Source organism: Mirounga leonina, unplaced genomic scaffold (genome assembly GCF_011800145.1).
Source record: "Mirounga leonina isolate KUSES-001 unplaced genomic scaffold, KU_Mleo_1.0 Mir_180, whole genome shotgun sequence".
Lineage (NCBI taxonomy): Eukaryota > Metazoa > Chordata > Mammalia > Carnivora > Phocidae > Mirounga > Mirounga leonina.
The window spans coordinates 36,000,069-36,019,496 of NW_023270469.1; the positions used below are offsets into that span (position 1 = coordinate 36,000,069).

Here is a 19,428-nt window from a genome sequence, read left to right on the forward strand (position 1 = left end):
TATGGGTGGGAGGAGATACACAAAATCGGTAAGATGTAGCTAACTGCTGTACTCTTCGGTGCAACATACTACTTTTGGCGACTGTTTAAAAATTTCTTAATACAAAACACACACGACAGAGACACAAAGACAGACACACACCCAGGTGCTGTTTTTCATCTTAAACCCCGAGGGAACCAGACGCAGAGGGTCCACCTGCGGCATCTCGGATTCGGAGGACGACCTCTGCGGGGCTTCCCTAAGGGGCCCGGCCTGGTTTTCTCGCCCGCCGGACTCGAAGCTGACCGAGGGGGTGGCCTCTTCATCCCCTCAGCACCCTCCATACACGCCTTTCGCAGAGAGCCGAATTCTTGGAAAGCGCGGGTCACAGTTCTCTCAGTTTCTACGCTGGACCCCGCCCCGGTGACTGGACCCTGAGGAGAAGCGAGCCTTCCGCCGGGTCCTTCACCACCACGACCCCCAACGGCCGGGGCCGAGGGCTCAGGGGCGGACACCGCGCAGCGACGTCACGGCGCGCCGTGCGCCGGGTCAAAGTTCAGCCCCGCCCCTCTTCCCCCTCGCTGTCTTCCTTGGCCTGCGCTGCCGCCGACGCCGCTGTGGGCCTGGCTTCGCTCCGTCCGCTCCGTCGCCTTCTTCCCTAAGCGCTGCCCGGCCGGCCGCCATGGCAAACGTGGCCGACACCAAGCTATACGACATCCTGGGCGTCCCGCCCGGCGCCAGCGAGAACGAGCTGAAGAAGGTAGTGGGGAGCGGGACGGCCGGGCAGGGTGTGAGGGGCGCGGGCCTGCTTGGCTGAGGCGGCCAGGCCGCGCTACGGGGCTGCCCACGAGCCGGCGCCAGACGTGGCGGGCTCAGGCTGGGGGGCGGCGGCGGCAGCGAGACCGGCCTCGGCTGACCTTGGGCCGTCGGCCCCGCCTGCCCGCAAATGCAGCAAATAAAACCCGCCTCTGCGCAAACACGACGAGAACGCTTCCTTCCTCCCTCCCCCGGCGGGCGCCGGAGGCCGGGCGCTCCCGGGAGGTTGCAGCCTGCGCGGCCCTCCCCGCGCGGAGGTCATCACCCTGGAAAAACAGGTTGGACAGAGGCGCGCAGCGCATCCCGGCCTCGGGGGAGAAGTTGTCCACGCCGCGGTCGCCGGCTTCGGAGCCGAGTCCGGGCTGGGTGTAGGGCCTGGCGGGAGGGTTGAGGCCGCCCCCGCCGGCGCCTCCGGGCGGTTGGGGATGTTTCCTGGGTGCCGCAGCCGCAGGAGCACCTCCCACTCTTCCTCCTTCGCCCACCGCCCCGTGGGTCTCTGTTTGGGTGTATTGTTCTGTGGGCAGGTAACCTAGATGTTTCTGTACTCGGTTCAGGAATAAGTCGTGGGTACCAGCCAAACACCTGAGTGTACACTAAAAATAAATATAAGGCCTTATTGCTGTCTGCAATGCTGCGAATCTTTGATCTCAGGATTTCAGAGCACTTGCGGCATTTGACTGAGCCCTACTCGGTCTTCACCGAGCTTAGAGTATCCAGATTTGTAAGCTGAGAAAAAATGAGACTGCTCCTTAGGCATTGGGACGGGTAGAGTTGAGAGTAAAATGGACTTCCTGTTACCTTACCGGAAATGCTAGTCTGTATTATATAATTCATGTGTCTGTGAATAAAGACTTAAGTGCAGTATATTCTAGCCACCTAAATGTATGCAACTTCAGGAAGACTGAAGTTACTCCAGTTAGTTAATACCCTGATTAATCCGCCATATGAAAAAATAAAAGGAGCTCCTCTTGATGTTTCAATTAGAGGGAAGGCAGGAGCCATCCTGAGCAGAGGTTCTTACCTTAGCTTAATTTTTAGTTAAAATATTTCGCAGTTTTAACAAACTTAACAATCATTTCTTTAGCGTTCATTAGAGTTTTCTTGGTCTGGTTACTGGCCATCAAAGACATTTGACAATAGTGAAAATATGAAATTTTTCGATATTTTGTTTTTGGTTAGTGAGTAAACAGTATTGAGATATTTTCTCAGCTTACGAATCCAGTTTGTCAGTCTCAATGAATAAAAGATGTTTTTGGAAGGTTTGATTTTAAAACATTGCTTCTCAGGAAAATGGATATTTAGTACTCATAAATCTTTAAATCAGATTTTGTATGTAACCTTTTTTTTTTTTAAATTTCTTTTTTATTGAAGGCATACAGAAAGTTAGCCAAGGAATACCATCCTGATAAGAATCCAAATGCTGGTGACAAAGTAAGTTATTTGAGATTTTGCCCCATGAGGTTTCAGTTTTAAATTGCCCTGCTTGAAAAAAGTCAAGAAAAGTCCCATCTCTTACCATAGAGCCAAATTTTTACATGAAGAGTATTTTGGTTTTGTAATGGGAATGCTAACATTCCGGGCAGTGGTAGGTGGGAGATAGGACCAGAATCAAACCAAAGGTAATTTATAGCTTTTGTTAGAATAATTGGATTCCAGATTCCTGTAGCCTTTGCCCCACTCCTCTACTTGAAAATCCAGTTGTTTTCCTTGTTACTTTTTTTTCTTTTATAGTTCAAAGAAATCAGTTTTGCATATGAAGTACTGTCAAACCCTGAGAAGCGTGAATTATATGACAGATATGGAGAACAAGGTCTTCGGGAAGGTAGCGGTGGAGGTGGTGGCATGGATGATATTTTCTCTCACATTTTTGGTGGGGGATTGTTCGGCTTCATGGGCAATCAGAGTAGAAGTCGAAATGGCAGAAGAAGAGGAGAAGACATGATGCATCCACTTAAGTGAATATCTTTTTTTCTTTTTTAAAAAAATATTAAGTACTATTTTTTCAAGTAGTAATGCTTAGTAAAGATAAAGGTATCAAAAACGTCCTATTGTCAGAAAAAAAAATCTTCCATTTCCTTACTATCCTCATTGGGTGACAAAATTAAATTTGATAACCTGGGTGTTTGTATTTTGCTATAGATCTTAAAGGATGGTTGATATTTCTACAGAGGAGGCAGATGGTTTTGTTATATTGGTCTGAAGCCGCTTGTTACTACATGATTTAAAATTTCAGTTATGAAGATTATTTTCTTTTTAAGTATTTAAATTTTTCAAGTTACTTTTTATTTAAAAACTTAACACAGTGAGTGACTCTGACTAGTTTGTTTACATGTTACAGTCACTCATTACTTGATCCTCCATGTGAACTCTCCTAAATTGGTTTCCATGGAGCTTGCTGGCTTCTAGCCTGACATTAACCTGCCAACATATGAATGGTGTCTGACCTTGGTCTTAGACTGTGAACCCATGAGCTCTACAATATGAAAATAGCTATTTTACTTGGCAAATTTTGTGAGGTCTTTTATCCTCTTTTCATGAACCAATAATGGTTTTACTAGCAAATGCCATAGACTTTCAAGTGTTTATTTAAAATATTTCATATTACCTAATTTATATGTTTGAGTAGATTAGAGGAAGTGTAAACTACATTGTTTGGATCTCATTCTTAAATTTGTATTTTAAAAGACTTTATCCTCAGAAATTATCATTTGGATATTATTCCAAGAGTAATAGTTGTACAGTGTGATTAGTTCTTTTTTTCTTTGATACAAAAGTGATTTAAGAAGTAAATAAGATCAAGAAAGTACTTGCTGTGTCTTAAAAAATTAATATTCACTTTAAAATTTTTTTCATTGTATACCGCAAATGCTATTTTCTTTTAACATTATTTAAAATTTACCTATTATCAGCACCATGCTCTAACCAACTGAGCTAACCGGCCACCCTAAAATTTACCTATTGTTATAAGATTTCATTTTGGGTGTCTTTATAATATTCAGTTCCATGATTTATTCAAGCATTCACCTTTTCTAGAGGATGTTGCCAATTTTTTTCTGTAGTAAATAGCTGCTTTGAGTATCTTTATATACAGCTTTGTCTTTTCTTGGCAGAGATTCTCAGGCAGGCATCAGTGTTTTGAGGCTGATAAATACAACTAAATTGCCTTGTAAAGGATTGTGCCAGTTTAGCACCATTGGTGGAGAGTGCCAGCTTGGCCAGACCATTACCCACATTTTTCCTTCATTGGCCATGTTTGTTGAAGTGTGTGTTTTTCTGGCCTCTTAGGTAGTGGTTTTGCATACTAAGTGTAATTTAATATGTAAGGAGGAAAAGATCTACCTCTTCGCCTTCTGTAGATGATTTGGTTAAAGATTGTTATGAGTATAAAAGACAGATGCAGCCAGTTGCTTTTGTCTGATTAAGCTGTAGCTATGTTATTATTTGAAAGTGTTGCTAATGTTTTGTCCATCAGTGTTTTATTCTTATACTGTCTAGAACGTATAAATTTAAGCTTGAAATAATGATTTGGGGAAAGTTGGAATGCCACAATATAAATAGTATAGGTGCTTTGCAAAATACTTTTAACAATTGTTCCTCTATTTTAAAGTAAATCTTCACTGCTAAAGGAGTTTTAAAAACACAGTGAGAAGGGTAAAACCACATTAAAAGCATTGCGTTCAGATCCTAAAAGAATAGTCTTTTTGAGACTTGATATACATAGGTTTTTTTGAGGTTAGTTTGGAAATGAATGGTCCTGTAATTCAAATATGCTATATAAAGGCGAATTGGGTTTTATCAGTTACGCATTTTTAATAGGCTTTTAAACTCTCCTTTTTTTTTTCTTTTTTTTTTTGATGATAGACCCCTTTGGAAATTTGGTAGAAGTTCAAATATATAATTTTGATTATAAGTCAGTGGGTCCTTAAGACCTCTTAAGCTTCTAGGCTCCCTGTTGAAAACCTTTCCCTCCTCTCTGTCACACTGCTGATAAGGTTACTTTTGTTTTTGAGACATACGCTATCTAAGTTGCATATAACTCCCATAAGTTGTAATATAACTTTGTCACCTTTCTAAAAATTGTCCTTGGGGGGAGCAAAGCCTTTAGTAGAGCATGGACTCTGGAACCAAGCTGCCTATGTGATCAAGAAAGGCAAGTTAACCCGTCTGTTCAGTTTTGTCTTGTAAAATGAGGATAATAATTGTACCTCATTCAGAGGGTTGGATTAGATGAAGGGCCTCCTGCCTGAGGCCAGAAGAAGGTTGTGATGCTTGAGTTTGTTCAATTATCAGCTCTGTCAGAAAATGTAGCATAACAAATTGTTAGCCTGATCCTATAGGTTGTGGCTTTGAGCACCATGGATACTGTCCATAATCATAAAAGTCTTCTGCTTATTTGAGCCACAAAATAAAACTTCGATCAGTTGACTTAATTAATGTAAGATGATTTTGAATTCTTTAAAAGGTTATAGTGGAATTTGCTGTATCAGCGGTCATTTATATCTTGTATTTAGGAGAACTTGGCAAAATTTGATTGGACCTAATTCTTTTCTCCCCAGGGTGTCTTTAGAAGATCTGTATAATGGCAAGACAACCAAACTACAACTTAGCAAGAATGTACTCTGTAGTGCATGCAGTGGGTAAGTGTGTGTTCAGGTTTATGAAATAAATTTCCATCTGTTCTTTCAGTGGCACTTTTAGTCTATACCAGGTAAAAATTGTTCATGATTTAAACTACCCAACACAGAACATTTTCTGATACATTTGAAAGTCAGTTTAAATACTAGTCATTGGGGGTTGAAGATGAAGGTAAAAAGCACATTTCCTGTTTGTCATGGCCAATGGAATGGTCCGTGGGCAAAAATCTAATTTATATATTTGCTTGCTTTAGCCAAGGTGGAAAGTCTGGAGCTGTTCAGAAGTGTAGTGCTTGTCGGGGTCGAGGTGTACGCATCATGATCAGACAGCTGGCTCCAGGAATGGTACAACAGATGCAGTCTGTGTGTTCTGACTGTAATGGAGAAGGTATGCATGACAATACTTCTCTGCTTTTATGTTGAAATGGATTAGAAATGCAGGAATTGGAGAGGCTTACAATTTTTCTTTTTTAATATGTGTTTGTATTCATCTTATTAAAGAAAAGATACAGAGTTCTAAAAGAAGAATGTGAAAATAATTATTCTATTATGCATAGGCCCAATGAACACAGACAGTAAATTTGTATTATGTTCAATAAAATGTTAGTCTTTAGTTCCGAAAGGATGGGCAAAGTCCTTTGTCCCTTTATATTATTAAAGGTTATATTTGATAAAGAGGGAGACAGCAAATTGTTTAGTTATTCTGATAAGTGGAAGATTTTACTGTAAGCTTTAGCTAGCTTTTAAGGATAGGTAAGGGGAATTGAAGCTTCTCACAGAAGTAAATACTTTAGGTTTTAAATGACTTTGAAATACTTAGGCTCAGAGTGATTTCTGAAACTACTACTCACCTCTGTCCTTGTAGTGCTTTTTAGCCATAGACAATATATAACCAAATGGGCATGACTGACTTCCAGTTAAACATTTCTTAGAAAAACAAGGGCATACCCAATTTGGCCTGGGGATTTAGTTTACCAGACCCTGTTCTAGAGCAGTGCCATCTAGTAAAATTTTCCTACAATGTTGGAGATGTTCTATATATGCAATGTTGAGTATGGTCACCACTAGCCACCTGTGACTATTCAGTACATGAAATGTAGCTAGTGTGACTGAGGAACTGAATTTTTAATTTTAATTAATTTAAACTTTAAATAGTCACAGATGGCTGGTGGCTACCATATTGGACAGCACAGTTCTAGACCATCTTTTTCCAAATTACTCCAGGAAGTGGTGAAATAATGGAGAAACTGCATATTATATTCCCCTCCTGGAAAGTCTTAGTGCACTTTACCTTATTAAAGCCTCTTAACAGTTCCTGCTATCAAGAAACCAAAGTTTACTGAAATCTTTACCCATGTGCCATTCCATTATGAGGAACTGGTGTTTTGCAGAACATACTTTTTGAAAGCAGTGTTCTAGAAATAGTCCCTCAAGTCATTAATTATACATGTTACCTAAGCATTAAAGTGTGCCAGTAATCAGCCAGTAGAAATCAATGCTATTTTTTCACATGTAGAACTTCAGTTTTACTTTATTATACCACTAATTAAATGTTTCAGAAGAACACATAGAAAAGAAGCTGTGTTGTCCTAAACGTGGTATGGGGGTACTCAGTGTCAGCTAAAATTTAGCCATTTCTTAATTGGTTTTGGAAATTTCTCAGTGATAGCGTACCTAAATAAAAGGAAGATCCGTAATAGGACATCTGAGCAGGGGTTAGTCTAGGAAATAAATAAAATCTTATACCAACTATACAATGTAATAATGAGCCATAAAAGATATTTAAGTTTTTATTTGGGTTGTCTCTGTCAGCAAACTTACTTGAAACTAAGCCTGAAAACAAAAAAGGAAGTAGCACTTGTAGAAGCTTCAGCATCTGACCACCCATTTTTTTTTCCTTGAAGCTTAGGCTTTGTTTTAACTTGAGGAAATAGAGTCAGGAGCCAAGAGAGTAGTGTTTAAGATACATTACATTTCTCATACGTTTCTTTGAAATAGAGGGAACCAGGTAGCTGGGTCCTTCAGGTAACCTGTAGTAAGATGTGAGTTTCTGTTATTAAGAATGATAATTTAAACAAAACTTTAGGGGCATCTGGGTGGCTCAGATTGTTAAGCGTCTGCCTTCAGCTCAGGTCATGATCCCAGGGTCCTGGGATTGAGCCCCATGTCGGGCTCCTGGCTCGGCGGGGAGCCTGCTTCTGCCTCTCCCCCTGCTGGTGCGCGCGCTCTCTCTCTCTCTCTCTCTCTCTCTCTCTCTCTGTCTCAAATGAATAAATATAATCTTTTTTTTTTTTTTTTTTAAGATTTTATTTATTTGAGAGAGAGAGAATGAAAGACAGAGAGCATGAGAGGGAGGAGGGTCAGAGGGAGAAGCAGACTCCCCGCCGAGCAGGGAGCCTGATGCGGGACTCGATCCCGGGACTCCAGGATCATGACCTGAGCCGAAGGCAGTTGCTTAACCAACTGAGCTACCCAGGCGCCCTAAATATAATCTTTAAAAAAATATATAAAATAAATATAAATAAAATTTTAGATAGCAGTTAAATGCAGAACATTTATTTAATGAATAAAAACATTATTAAGATGTATCTTAAGAGTGCAATGTAGGGGGCACCTGGGTGGCTCAGTCGTTAAGCGTCTGCCTTCGGCTCAGGTCATGATCCCAGGGTCCTGGGATCGAGCCCCGCATTGGGCTCCCTGCTCGGCGAGAAGCCTGCTTCTCTCTCTCCCACTCCCCCTGCTTGTGTTCCCTCTCTCACTGTGTCTCTCTGTCAAATAAATAAATAAAATCTTTAAAAAAAAAAAAAAAGAGTGCAACATAGTACTCTTGCTGGAAGTTTTAATGTTACTCTCTTTCTAGGAGAGGTAATTAATGAAAAGGACCGCTGTAAAAAATGTGAGGGGAAGAAGGTGATTAAAGAAGTCAAGATTCTTGAAGTCCACGTAGACAAAGGCATGAAACATGGACAGAGAATTACATTCACTGGGGAAGCAGATCAGGCCCCAGGAGTGGAACCAGGAGACATTGTTCTTTTGCTACAAGAGAAGGAACATGAGGTAAATCCCTTTTTGTTTGTTTGTTTGTTTGATTTTTGTTTTATTCACAAATGGGTCTTGCGGTCAAGATATAGGTTTAGATCTTTTGGGGTTCTTTGGAACAACATTGAACATAAATGAAGTTAAGTGGTTGGGCTGAGTTTATAAGAACTGACTTGCTTAGTAGACCAACAAAGCAGGTGCTTTCAGAAGCACTGAAAAGGAGTCAGTTTTGGTTCAAGCTCAGCCATTGATTAGCACTATAACCTTAAGTAATCCTGTTGTGGTTATACCCCAGTTTCCTTGTATGAAAATAAGGGCATTGGAGCGCTTGGGGGGGCTCAGTCGTTAAGTGTCTGCCTTCCATTCAGGTCATGATCCCAGGGTCCTGGGATCGAGCCCCGCATCGGCTCCCTGCTCCGCGGGAAGGCTGCTTCTCCCTCTCCCACTTCCCCTGCTTGTGTCCCTCTCTCACTGTCTCTCTCTCTTCTAATAAATAAAATCTTAAAAAAAAAAAAGAGGGCGGGCGCCTGGGTGGCTCAGTTGGTTGAGCGACTGCCTTCGGCTCAGGTCATGATCCTGGAGTCCCTGGATCGAGTCCCGCTTCTCCCTCTGACCCTCCCCCTCTCATGTGCTCTCTCTCTCATTCTCTCTGTCTCAAATAAATAAATAAAATCTTTAAAAAAAAAAAAAAAAAGGGCATTGGACCAGATTATCTAAGGCAGCTTATTTTTCATTGTGAAACTCCTTTGATAGAGGGTGAGTGGTAGATAGGGCTTCAGTCTTCAGTGCTGCTCTCTTGATTAGTTTTTACATACTGGGTTAACCATGTGAGCTTTTCTTTAAAGGTTCTGCAGTTTAAGAAAAATTATTTTGGGGGCACCTGGGTGACTCAGTTGGTTAAGCATCTGCCTTCCGCTCAGGTCATGATCTTGGGGTCCTGGGATCGAGCCCAAATCAGCCTTCCTGCTCAGTTGAGAGTCTGCTTCTCCCTCTCCCTCTGCCCCTCCCCCCACCCCTGCTTGCATGCTCTCTCAAATAAATAAAATCTTAAAAATAATTATTATTATTTTAGATATATATTGTATGTTATGTACAAGGCATAATTAACTGGTCCAACGATCTGGTCTAGTGTATATTATTTTGATTATACCATTGCATGTGTATTTTTTTTAAGATTTTATGTATTTGACCGAGCGGGAGAGCACAAGCAGGGGGAGCAGCAAAGGGAGAGGGAGAAGCAGGTTCCCTGCTGAGCAGGGAGCCTGATGCAGGGCTCGATCCCAGGACCCCAGGATCGTGACCTGAGCTGAAGGCAGACAGTTTACCGAATGAGCCACCCAGGTGCCCCCGCACGTGTATTTTTTAATGTGCTATAGAGTATACTGTGGGCTTTTGTTCTTGAAGACGGTATCTGGAGCTATTCAGGAAACCTCTTTAGTAATCACCCAGATTCTGATTTTTGACCCGGTTCTGGCATTGTACTTGACCACATTGACTTGAGTTTCTCTGAAGGTCCTTATATCGCAAGTCAACCACCTTTTTAGTTTGTACTGAAATTTTCTCTTTTGGTGGTGATTTCTACAAGTAAGGTAAATTTTGAAAATCACTTAAAAGAATCTAATAGAGAGTAAAGCCGTATTGAGATGTAGATTCTGGGAATTAGATTGGTTAGATTAATTCTCTCACTAGATTGTGGCTTGCTCTCCTATACTAACCTTTCTCAGGATAAATTTCTTACCTCAGCAAAGCTATAAATTACTATATATATATCTAGGCTCTTTGTGGATATTGCCAAACGTACAAATAGCAAGGGCTTCCTGCTTGCTAAAAAATAGTAATTCCTAGAATTCTGCTTTAGGGTCTTGTAGGTTGAAATATTTGTAACCCTGTAGTTGTTTTCCCCCAAAGATTTATTTATTTATTTGAGAAAGACAGAGTTGGGGGGAGGGGCAGAGGGAGAGCAAATCTCAAGCAGACTCCGCACTCAGTGCAGAGCCCAACATGGGGCTTGATCTCACAACCCTGAGATCAGGACCTGAGCCGAAAGCAAGAGTCTGGATGCTCAACTGACTGAGTCACCCAGGAGCCCCAAAAAGAGCTGTAACTCTTTTAAAAGATTCTCTGTTAACTGGCATTGTAGCCATTTCTTCATTTGTTCAATCATGCCTTTCATGCAAAACACCATGTAACAAGGCAGAAAGGCAGAAAGATAGCTAGGTAATTGAGATGTTTATAATATGCTTGGGTATAAACTGTATTGTAAGACGGTCCAGACAACATGTGGGTATTTTCATTGATCTATCATTGGAATAGTTTGGTTTTTTTTGTTTTTTTTGTCTTTAAAGATTTTATTTATTTATTTGACAGAGACACAGCGAGAGAGGGAACACAAGCAGGGGGAGTGGGAGAGGGAGAAGCAGGCTCCCTACAGAGCAGGGAGCCCGATGCAGGACTCGATCCCAGGACCCTGGGATCATGACCTGAGCTGAAGGCAGTCGCCTAACCAACTGAGCCACCCAGGCGCCCTCATTGGAATAGTTTGAGGACAGTTACCAAATGGTGTGTGGCATGCAGCAGCAGGAGGGTAATGGAGAAGTTAAGAAGTAATGTTTATTTGGAGGAGAGTTTTTGGTATGTCAGACTGGTGGTGAAACTTTTTTTTATCCTACATTCAGTCTTTAGTGTTGCTACATAATTGAGTTAGGATTTTTAAAATACAGATTACTGGATTTGGAGACAAGGATCTAAGTTCTGACTCCCTATTTAGTACTAGCTTTGGGCTCCATGGGCTTGGCTTTGCTTTCTAAATACAAAGTAGTCGTCCCTCAAGGATAATGTAGAATCAGATGAGATCTGATTCTCAGAATAAACTGCTTTTCTTTCTTGGGGCTGTGGGGAGGCGTTTGGAAGAAGGTCACCTCTTAAAATTGTTGGAAGTGGTGGAGTTGCATGGAATTTCCAACAGACAGCAGATGTAACTGTCTAAAGTAGAAAATAGGAGATGTTAGAGGTTAGAGTGGAAGTTCAGCTGGTGAGAGGTCAAAGGATGTTACTTCATGGTTTTACTATGACCAGTAAAGTAAATTGGAGCCCGAGATTTAGGCTTTTGTTTAATTAATACCACTGAAAATATTAACCTTTCTTTTTTTCAAGGATTTATTTATTTCAGAGAGGGGAGGGAGGGCGAGAGAATCTCAAGCAGATTCCCTTGTGAGCACAGAGCCAGGATGCGGGCCGATGCCATGACTCTGGGATCATGACCTGACCTTAGCCAAATCGAAACCAAGAGTCGGACACTCAACCGACTGAGCCCCCAGGCACCCTGAAAATGTTAGCCTTCTAAGAAAATTTGGCTAGTCTCAACTAGTTCATGAAAAAGCTTGTAGTTATTTTGTTTGGGGCTTTTTTTTTTTTTACTCCCAAAGTTTGTGCTGAAGGAATTGTCAGGCCATGAGATTAGGGTGGGTGCTATAGCTGAAACATACAAATCTCTCTTTTTTTTTAATGTTTATTTATTTGATAGAGACACAGCGAGAGAGGGAACACAAGCAGGGAGAGTGGGAGAGGGAGAAGCAGGCTTCCCGCCGAGCAGGGAGCCCGATGCGGGGCTCGATCCCAGGACCCTGGGATCATGACCTGAGCCGAAGGCAGACACTTAACGACTGAGCCACCCATGCACCCCTCATCAGTTGCATATAGCACCCAATGCTCATTACATCAAGTGCTCTCCTTAATGCCCATCACCCATTATCCCATCTCCCCTCCAGCAATCTTTTTCCCTTTTGTTGAGTCTCTTACGGTTTGCCTCTCTCTCTATTTTTGTCTTATTTTTCCTTCCCTTCCCTTATGTTCATCTGTTTTGTTCTTTGGAGGAGAGATTATTTTGTATTGAAAAAAATCTAGGTGACCTTTCATTGCAGTTTTGTTTCATCTTAAATTTCAAAAGCGAAGTATAGATATTTGTAAATTCTAATAAGCAAAAACTATAAGTAAGGTATGTGTGAAATTGGATGTATTTTTCCTACACATTGAAAGCTCAGAAATATACTTGATGTTTATTGAATAATCTTTGCATTACCTAAGCCATAGACTAATATTGTAATTAGTCACTTGGCACTGCTGTTTGATTTATATTCATCTAAGCAAATTTTGAATTTTAGGTGAGGTAATACTTGCTTGTACATGTGTAAAGCATGATATTGAGCCCATTTAGTGGTTGAGCTTTTTATGTTGAACTTGGGCTCTCCCCTTCCCCTGTTACAGTCATGTCTGGGGAGCACTTCCAAGATGAACCTCTTCTACAGAATCCTGCTGGACTGTCTACACCCTTTTTTGCTCAGAGGCAGGGTCAGGAAATGAGCCACAGTTGCAGAATATCTCTGGTTCTGTTTTTTGGAGCCTGAGCTATGCTTTATTAGAGCCAGTTTTCTCAATTCCAGTGCTTTCCTTTCCTTTTTTTTTTTTTTAAAGATTTTATTTAATCATTTGACAGCGCGCACCAGCAGGGGGAAGGGCAGAAGGAGAGGGAGAAGCAGACTCCCCACTGAGCAGGGAGCCCAATTCAGGGCTTGATCCCAGGACCCTGGGATCAGGACCCCAGCCGAAGGCAAATGCTTAACTAACTGAGCCACCCAGGTGCTCCTCCCAATGCTTTTCTGATAGATGTTTCTAGCATAATACATGAGAATAGCTAGGTTTCTTTATATAAATTTAGGGAATTAGGGATGACAACAGTTTGGCTTTTACAATGAATGGTAGAATTAAGGTTTTGAAATCATTTCAAGGAACACAGCACAACAGGGTATGGCTTCATAGTTTTTTTTTTTTTAAATGTGTTTTGTGTGCTTTATTTGTAGGTGTTCCAAAGAGATGGGAATGACTTGCACATGACATATAAGATAGGACTTGTTGAAGCTCTATGTGGATTTCAGTTCACATTTAAGCACCTTGATGGACGTCAGATTGTGGTGAAATACCCCCCCGGAAAAGTAATTGAACCAGGTAAATCTTGATTTTTGTCTAATCCAGGATTCCATGTGGTTTTGTTTTTGTTGTTGAGTTTTTTTTTTTTTCCAGTTTGTAATTTTTTTATAGTAGGTGACTCTCAAAAGAATTATTGAGCACCTTTCTTCTTGGGTAAAATTCTAATAATTTCCTTTTTACTTACTCAAATAATAGGATGTGTCCGTGTAGTTCGAGGGGAAGGAATGCCACAGTATCGTAATCCCTTTGAAAAAGGTGATCTCTACATAAAGTTTGATGTGCAGTTTCCTGAAAACAACTGGATCAACCCAGACAAGCTTTCTGTAAGTGTTCTCTCTAAATATAAGCAACAAATTACTTAAAGTTTAACAGTGAGGTGTTTGTCACCTTTGATTTGTTTTGGGTGCTAGGATTTTTTTAACACTTGAGTGATTGTTGGGCCGTCCTGGTGATTATTAAAAGCAAAGCTTGGTGTGCCTGGGTGGCTCAGTTGCTTAAGCATCCAACTGTATTTCAAGCCCCATGTCAGGCTCCTCACCGGATTTGGAACCTGCTTCAGGTTCTCTCTCTCCCTCTCCCCCCCCCCACACTCTTTGTATCTCTCTTAAAAAACAAAACAACAACAACAAAAACAAATCTTGCTGGTGTAAATATTGATGGTGCCAAGCAGGGAGTAGTAAAGAATTAAAGCAGACTGGATGTAAGTTGGTGTTGGAAGGATTGGGACTCCCTGGACACCAGATCCCTCCCCTAAAGAGGCAGCCTTTCGAAAGCTTAGCATTAGTCCTTCCATGCAGGAAGGCATGTCTTCTGTAAAATTTTCCAGCGTTTAAATGTTGGCAGCTACTTCTGGCTTTTTGTTTTCTAAGCAGTGGTTGGGTTTTACAAAAGATGTCTGCATATTTGATCTGTGGGTCATTAGTTTGTGATCTTCTGGCTTAAAGTGCACTAGATTTATCTATTTTAACTCTCAAAGAAGCATATACCTTGGATATACCTTAGATTGTATCCAAAGGGAAGTTGAAGATAGCTCACAAACTAACCTTTTTGTTTTGTTTTGATTTTCATAAAGGAGCTAGAAGATCTTCTGCCATCTAGACCAGAAGTTCCAAACATAATTGGAGACACAGAGGAGGTAGAGCTTCAAGAATTTGATAGCACTCGGGGCTCGGGAGGTGGTCAGAGGCGTGAAGCCTATAACGATAGCTCTGATGAAGAAAGCAGCAGCCATCATGGACCAGGAGTGCAATGTGCCCATCAGTAAACTCTGCAAACAAATTGCACAGGTGGATTTTCTTTCCACATTTGCCCGGTTTGCTTTCAGCGATCCAGCTGGAGTGTCTGGTCAATCCAGAGGAACTGATGGACATCTGTTGGTCTATGTGTAACTTTTAAAATTGGTATAGTATCTACAGAGTGTATAATTTAAACTAACCACAAAGCTTTACATCTTCATTTTGACTGTTCTGTAGCAGAATAAAGCACTTGAAAGGAAACAAGACTCCCTTTCACACATGGATTATAAGTTTCAGTCCTGGTATCTGTGCTTGATTTTTATCAGTTTTGTGTAGATTTTATGTTTCATATTTTAAATCCAAATCCCACATTGTAAAGTTTGTGTACAATTTGTCCTGAAGCTTTGTGTTTGGCTGCACCTGCATAAGCTGCTACAAATAGAATAAAGAATTTCATAGCCTGTATCTATCGTTTAGATGCATGGAAAAATGGGCTTTGCACACAATGGGTTTGGAGCTGACTGGGAACAATGGAGAAAAAAATAACATTAGCTGTGGTTGTAAAGTCCCCCCCCCCTTTTTTTTTACCATCTTGTGAAAGGTTTCTGAAACTCGATAATAAAAAGCAGTTGGTATAAATTATTCTTTGTGTCACATTTTTAGAAGGAAGAACATACTTTGAACTGTAAAATATATCCTTAAGCTGGAGAATGTATCCTTCATTCTGGTTCTTAAGCAGCCCTTAAAAACCCATTGGCCTGAAGCCTATGCCTCAGGTACGTGCCCATTTTATAGTTTTAAAAGGCAAAGAGAAAGTTTGATATGTTGGTAGAAACAGGCTTTATTGGCTTCAATTGATGCTTTGTACAGTCAAGGACATCAGAGTTATGTAACTCGTAAGTTATGATCCTGAGCGTTGGGGCCAGGTTAATCTAGCCTCTGTATCTCCCACCACCACCCCGTTTTAAAAATAAGGTAACAGCAAATCAATATTAGAACCATGTCTGCAAAGAACCTGTTAAAATGCTCTGTTTTCATTAAATGTTAAGTTAAAGATTCTCTGTCTCCATTAAGTTGAATATTTGAGATTGGGGGAAGCACTGATTACTAATGTTTTATAGAAAAGTAAGACTCAGGCTGGTATGAGAAAAATCAGGTAAAACTACTATGAAGAGGATGTTGTGTCGCTCTTCTTTCCATCTTCTATTACCTTCTTTTCATTCCCAGAGTAGATCTTCTTAGAACACACTTTAATTTTAGGGAAAAGAGACATTAGTTGTACGTTTTACATCTGTAAAAGAACAAACAGGGAAAACTGAAAGCTAAAATTTAAAAATGTATTATGCCATCCCTGAGCCTAAACACAGTACTTGTAGTTTATTTCCAGGTCTACCAGAACCTGAGTGGGGGGCGGGAGGGGGGGAGTGGGAAGTGTCCTGGCATTAATCAAGGCCTGTGAGGTTAAAATTACTGCCCTGTCCTCTCTACCTCCATTGTACAAAAAATACTTTACAACCAGCCTGGGCAAGGTTCAACAGCATCCTAGTTTTGTATCCAAGGTTGCTTCCCCATAACCACTTCAAGGGTAAGAAATGCAGTGGCAATATAAAGTTTGTAGCCTTTCCAATAAAGGTTTATAAAACATTAGAGTTGTTCAGTGTAGTCTTTGTTTTAATTCTACCCAGGTGTCCTGGCCGTAGTGAGAGCCAGACGGAAGGAGAATCCAACCCCGTTAAGAACTGTGACTGCACTCGGTTGTGTTCTGCTTCGCAGAATCAGCTTGTGCAGTAGCAGCCGTACAGAGGATCTTTTTACCAACTATTGAAGTAACTCCTGTGCCATTAAACCTGCCTTTTAAAAAAAGGTGTAGAACTCCGTGGTTTCCAGTGTACTTACAGAGTTTGCCACCATCACCACTATCTAATTCCGGAACATATTCATCACCCCAGGAAAAAAAACCCAAATCCATTAGCATTCACTCCCCAGCCCCTAGTACAGGGACTACCCTAGTTTCATTTTGTATAAAATGGAGTCATAACATCATGTGGCCTTGTGTAAGCTGTTCATTTAGTATGTTTTCAAGGTTTATCCCTGTCATAGTATGGATCAGTACTTCATTTTTATTGTCAAGTAATCTGTGTAGCTAGCAATGCCCTGTGTTTGTTTACCCATCCATCAGTTGATGGTCATTTGGGGGGTTTTCCATTTGAATAATGCTATGAACGTTCATGTATAAATTTTTGTATGGACATATTTACAATTTTTTTAGATCTATACCAGGAATGGGTCACATGGTAAGTTAATCTTTTGAAAACCTGCCAAACTTTTCTAAAAAGACTGCACCATTTTATAGTCCTACCAGCAGTGTATGAGATTTCAATTTTTCCACTTGAACTGCCAACGTCTGTTAGTACCTGTCATCCGAGTGGGTAATGAAGTGGTTTTTATTTGCATTTGCCCAGTGTCTCATGATGTTGGCCACCTTTTCATGTGCTTACTGGCTGTCTGTATATCTTTGGAGAAATGTATTCAAATCCTTTGCCACCCCATACTTTATTCAGATTTTCTTATTTTTTATCTTTTTCTGTTCCAGGATATCCTATTATACTTAGTCATACCTGCAAAGGCTCCTCTTTGCTGTGACAGTCCTCAGACTTGTTTGGTTTTGATGACCTACACAATTTTGAGGAATACTGGTCAGCTATTTTGCAGAATGTCCCTTGGTTATATGTATAAAGTTTCCCACAGTACTAGTTACAGAAATGAATCAGTATATTGTTGAAAAACCTGTCTCCTCTGATCATAACACTTCTGACACTACCTGGAGTTAGTGCAGACTCCGCAGGTTAAGGGCTCAGTCCCACAAGACTGCCCCAACTTCAGGTGTCAATCACAAGTCCCAGGTTGTCACCTACACTTCTAACCAACTGCTCATCAGTGGTACCCACCACCCCCTCCTCAGGTTCGATAACTTGCTAGAATGGCTCACAGAACTCAGGAAAACACTACTTACTAGATTGCCAGTTTATTGTAAAGGATGCAACTCAGGAACACCCAAAGGGAGGAGATGCATAGAGCAAGGGATGTGGAGTTTCCATCCCTCTGAGCACATCCCTCTCCCAGCACCTTGATGTGTTCACCAATCTGAAGCTCTTCTGGACCCTGTCCTTTAGGGTTTCTGGGGAGGTTCCATTACATAGGCACAACTGATTAAATTCATCAGCCATTTGTGGGTTTTGGGTTTTTTTTGTCTCATTAAACTTTCATTTTTAATGGGTCTCAAAATTCAGTGACAGATTTTGGTCAAGTTGTTTCCATTAAAAAGTACTGATTTTAAAAACTAATAACGTAAAACTGCCACACACACACACACACACACACACCAAATGGTTCCCAAACACACACACACACACACACCCCAAATGGTTCCCAAAACATTGTCCCTGGTTCTACAATGCATTGTTAGCATTAACCAGTCTTTTACTGTTAAACTTAAATGGTGTCATCAAAGCAGTGGACAAGAAAGCAGCTGGAGGGGCGCCTGGGTGGCTCAGTTGGTTAAGCGACTGCCTTCGGCTCAGGTCATGATCCTGGAGTCCCGGGTTCGAGTCCCACATCAGGCTCCCTGCTCGGCGGGGAGTCTGCTTCTCCCTCTGACCCTCCCCCCTCTCATGCTCTCTCTCTCTCTCATTCTCTCTCTGTCAAATAAATAAATAAAATCTTTAAAAAAAAAAAAAAGAAGAAGGCAGCTGGAGCTGACAAGGTCGCCAACTATGCCCAGAAAGCTCAGAAGGCTAAATGAGTATTATCCTCCATACCTGCCACCCCAGTCTTAATCAGCGGTAGATGAATGGTTTTAGAACTGTTTGTGTCCTTGACCGTTTGTGATTGAACTTAATCTCAGCCTCTCTTACCTTCTGGAGGTCAGGACGGTGAGGCTGGAAGTTCCAACCCTCTAATCACACGGTTGGTTCCTCTGGTAACCAGATTCCATACTTTGAGACTCATCTCATTTGCATAAAATCAGGTATGGTTGAAAGGGTCTTGTTATGAATAAAAAAGACACACCTCCCACCCCTGTGAGGAAATTCCAAGGTTTTAGGAGCTCTGTGCTGGGAACCAGGAATAAAGACCAAATGTGTATTTCTTACTCTATCACAATATCACAGTGTCATCTCCTGAAACATCGCAACACACTGCTGCATGTCAAAACTCTGTCAAGGCACATGTATAAAACTTGTTTCTAACAGGCCTACTTGCACGAGTCAGTCTAGTGTTATTTCAGTGAAACACTGAGAAAGCTTGCTCCCACCATCTGCCTACCATTTGCTTAGTTGTGGAATTCCACGATGATAAATGTATGGCGATAGTAGAATTGTAAACCCATACCCACATGAGAAACAAGTTTATCAACTAGTGTACAGTGCTAAGAATAGTTTCTTTTTTTAAGATTTCATTTATTAGAATGAGAGAGAGCACATGAGAGGGGGGAGGGTCAGAGGGAGAAGCAGACTCCCTGCCAAGCAGGGAGCCCGATGCGGGACTCGATCCTGGGACTCCAGGATCATGACCTGAGCCGAAGGCAGTCGCTTAACCAACTGAGCCACCCAGGCGCCCAAGAATAGTTTCTTTTTTTTTTTTTTTTAAGGAAATCTTTATTATTTCCATAATTTAGGATAAAGCAAACACTTCTTTGAGTCCATTATTTTAGGTGATGATTATTTCCACGAGTATCGGAGCTA

General features: G+C 41.3%; 1 protein-coding gene across 1 annotated transcript; it reads left to right on the forward strand.

Moving 5' to 3' along the window:
• Positions 1 to 555: 555 nt before the first annotated feature.
• Positions 556 to 15,798, forward strand: DNAJA2 (DnaJ heat shock protein family (Hsp40) member A2). The gene is made up of 9 exons (XM_035025282.1): positions 556 to 739; positions 2,167 to 2,226; positions 2,527 to 2,750; positions 5,352 to 5,432; positions 5,684 to 5,817; positions 8,290 to 8,486; positions 13,325 to 13,469; positions 13,647 to 13,774; positions 14,524 to 15,798. The coding sequence occupies exons 1-9, from the start codon at positions 662 to 664 to the stop codon at positions 14,713 to 14,715; spliced, it is 1,239 nt and encodes a 412-aa protein (XP_034881173.1). The 5' UTR covers positions 556 to 661; the 3' UTR covers positions 14,716 to 15,798.
• Positions 15,799 to 19,428: the final 3,630 nt, after the last annotated feature.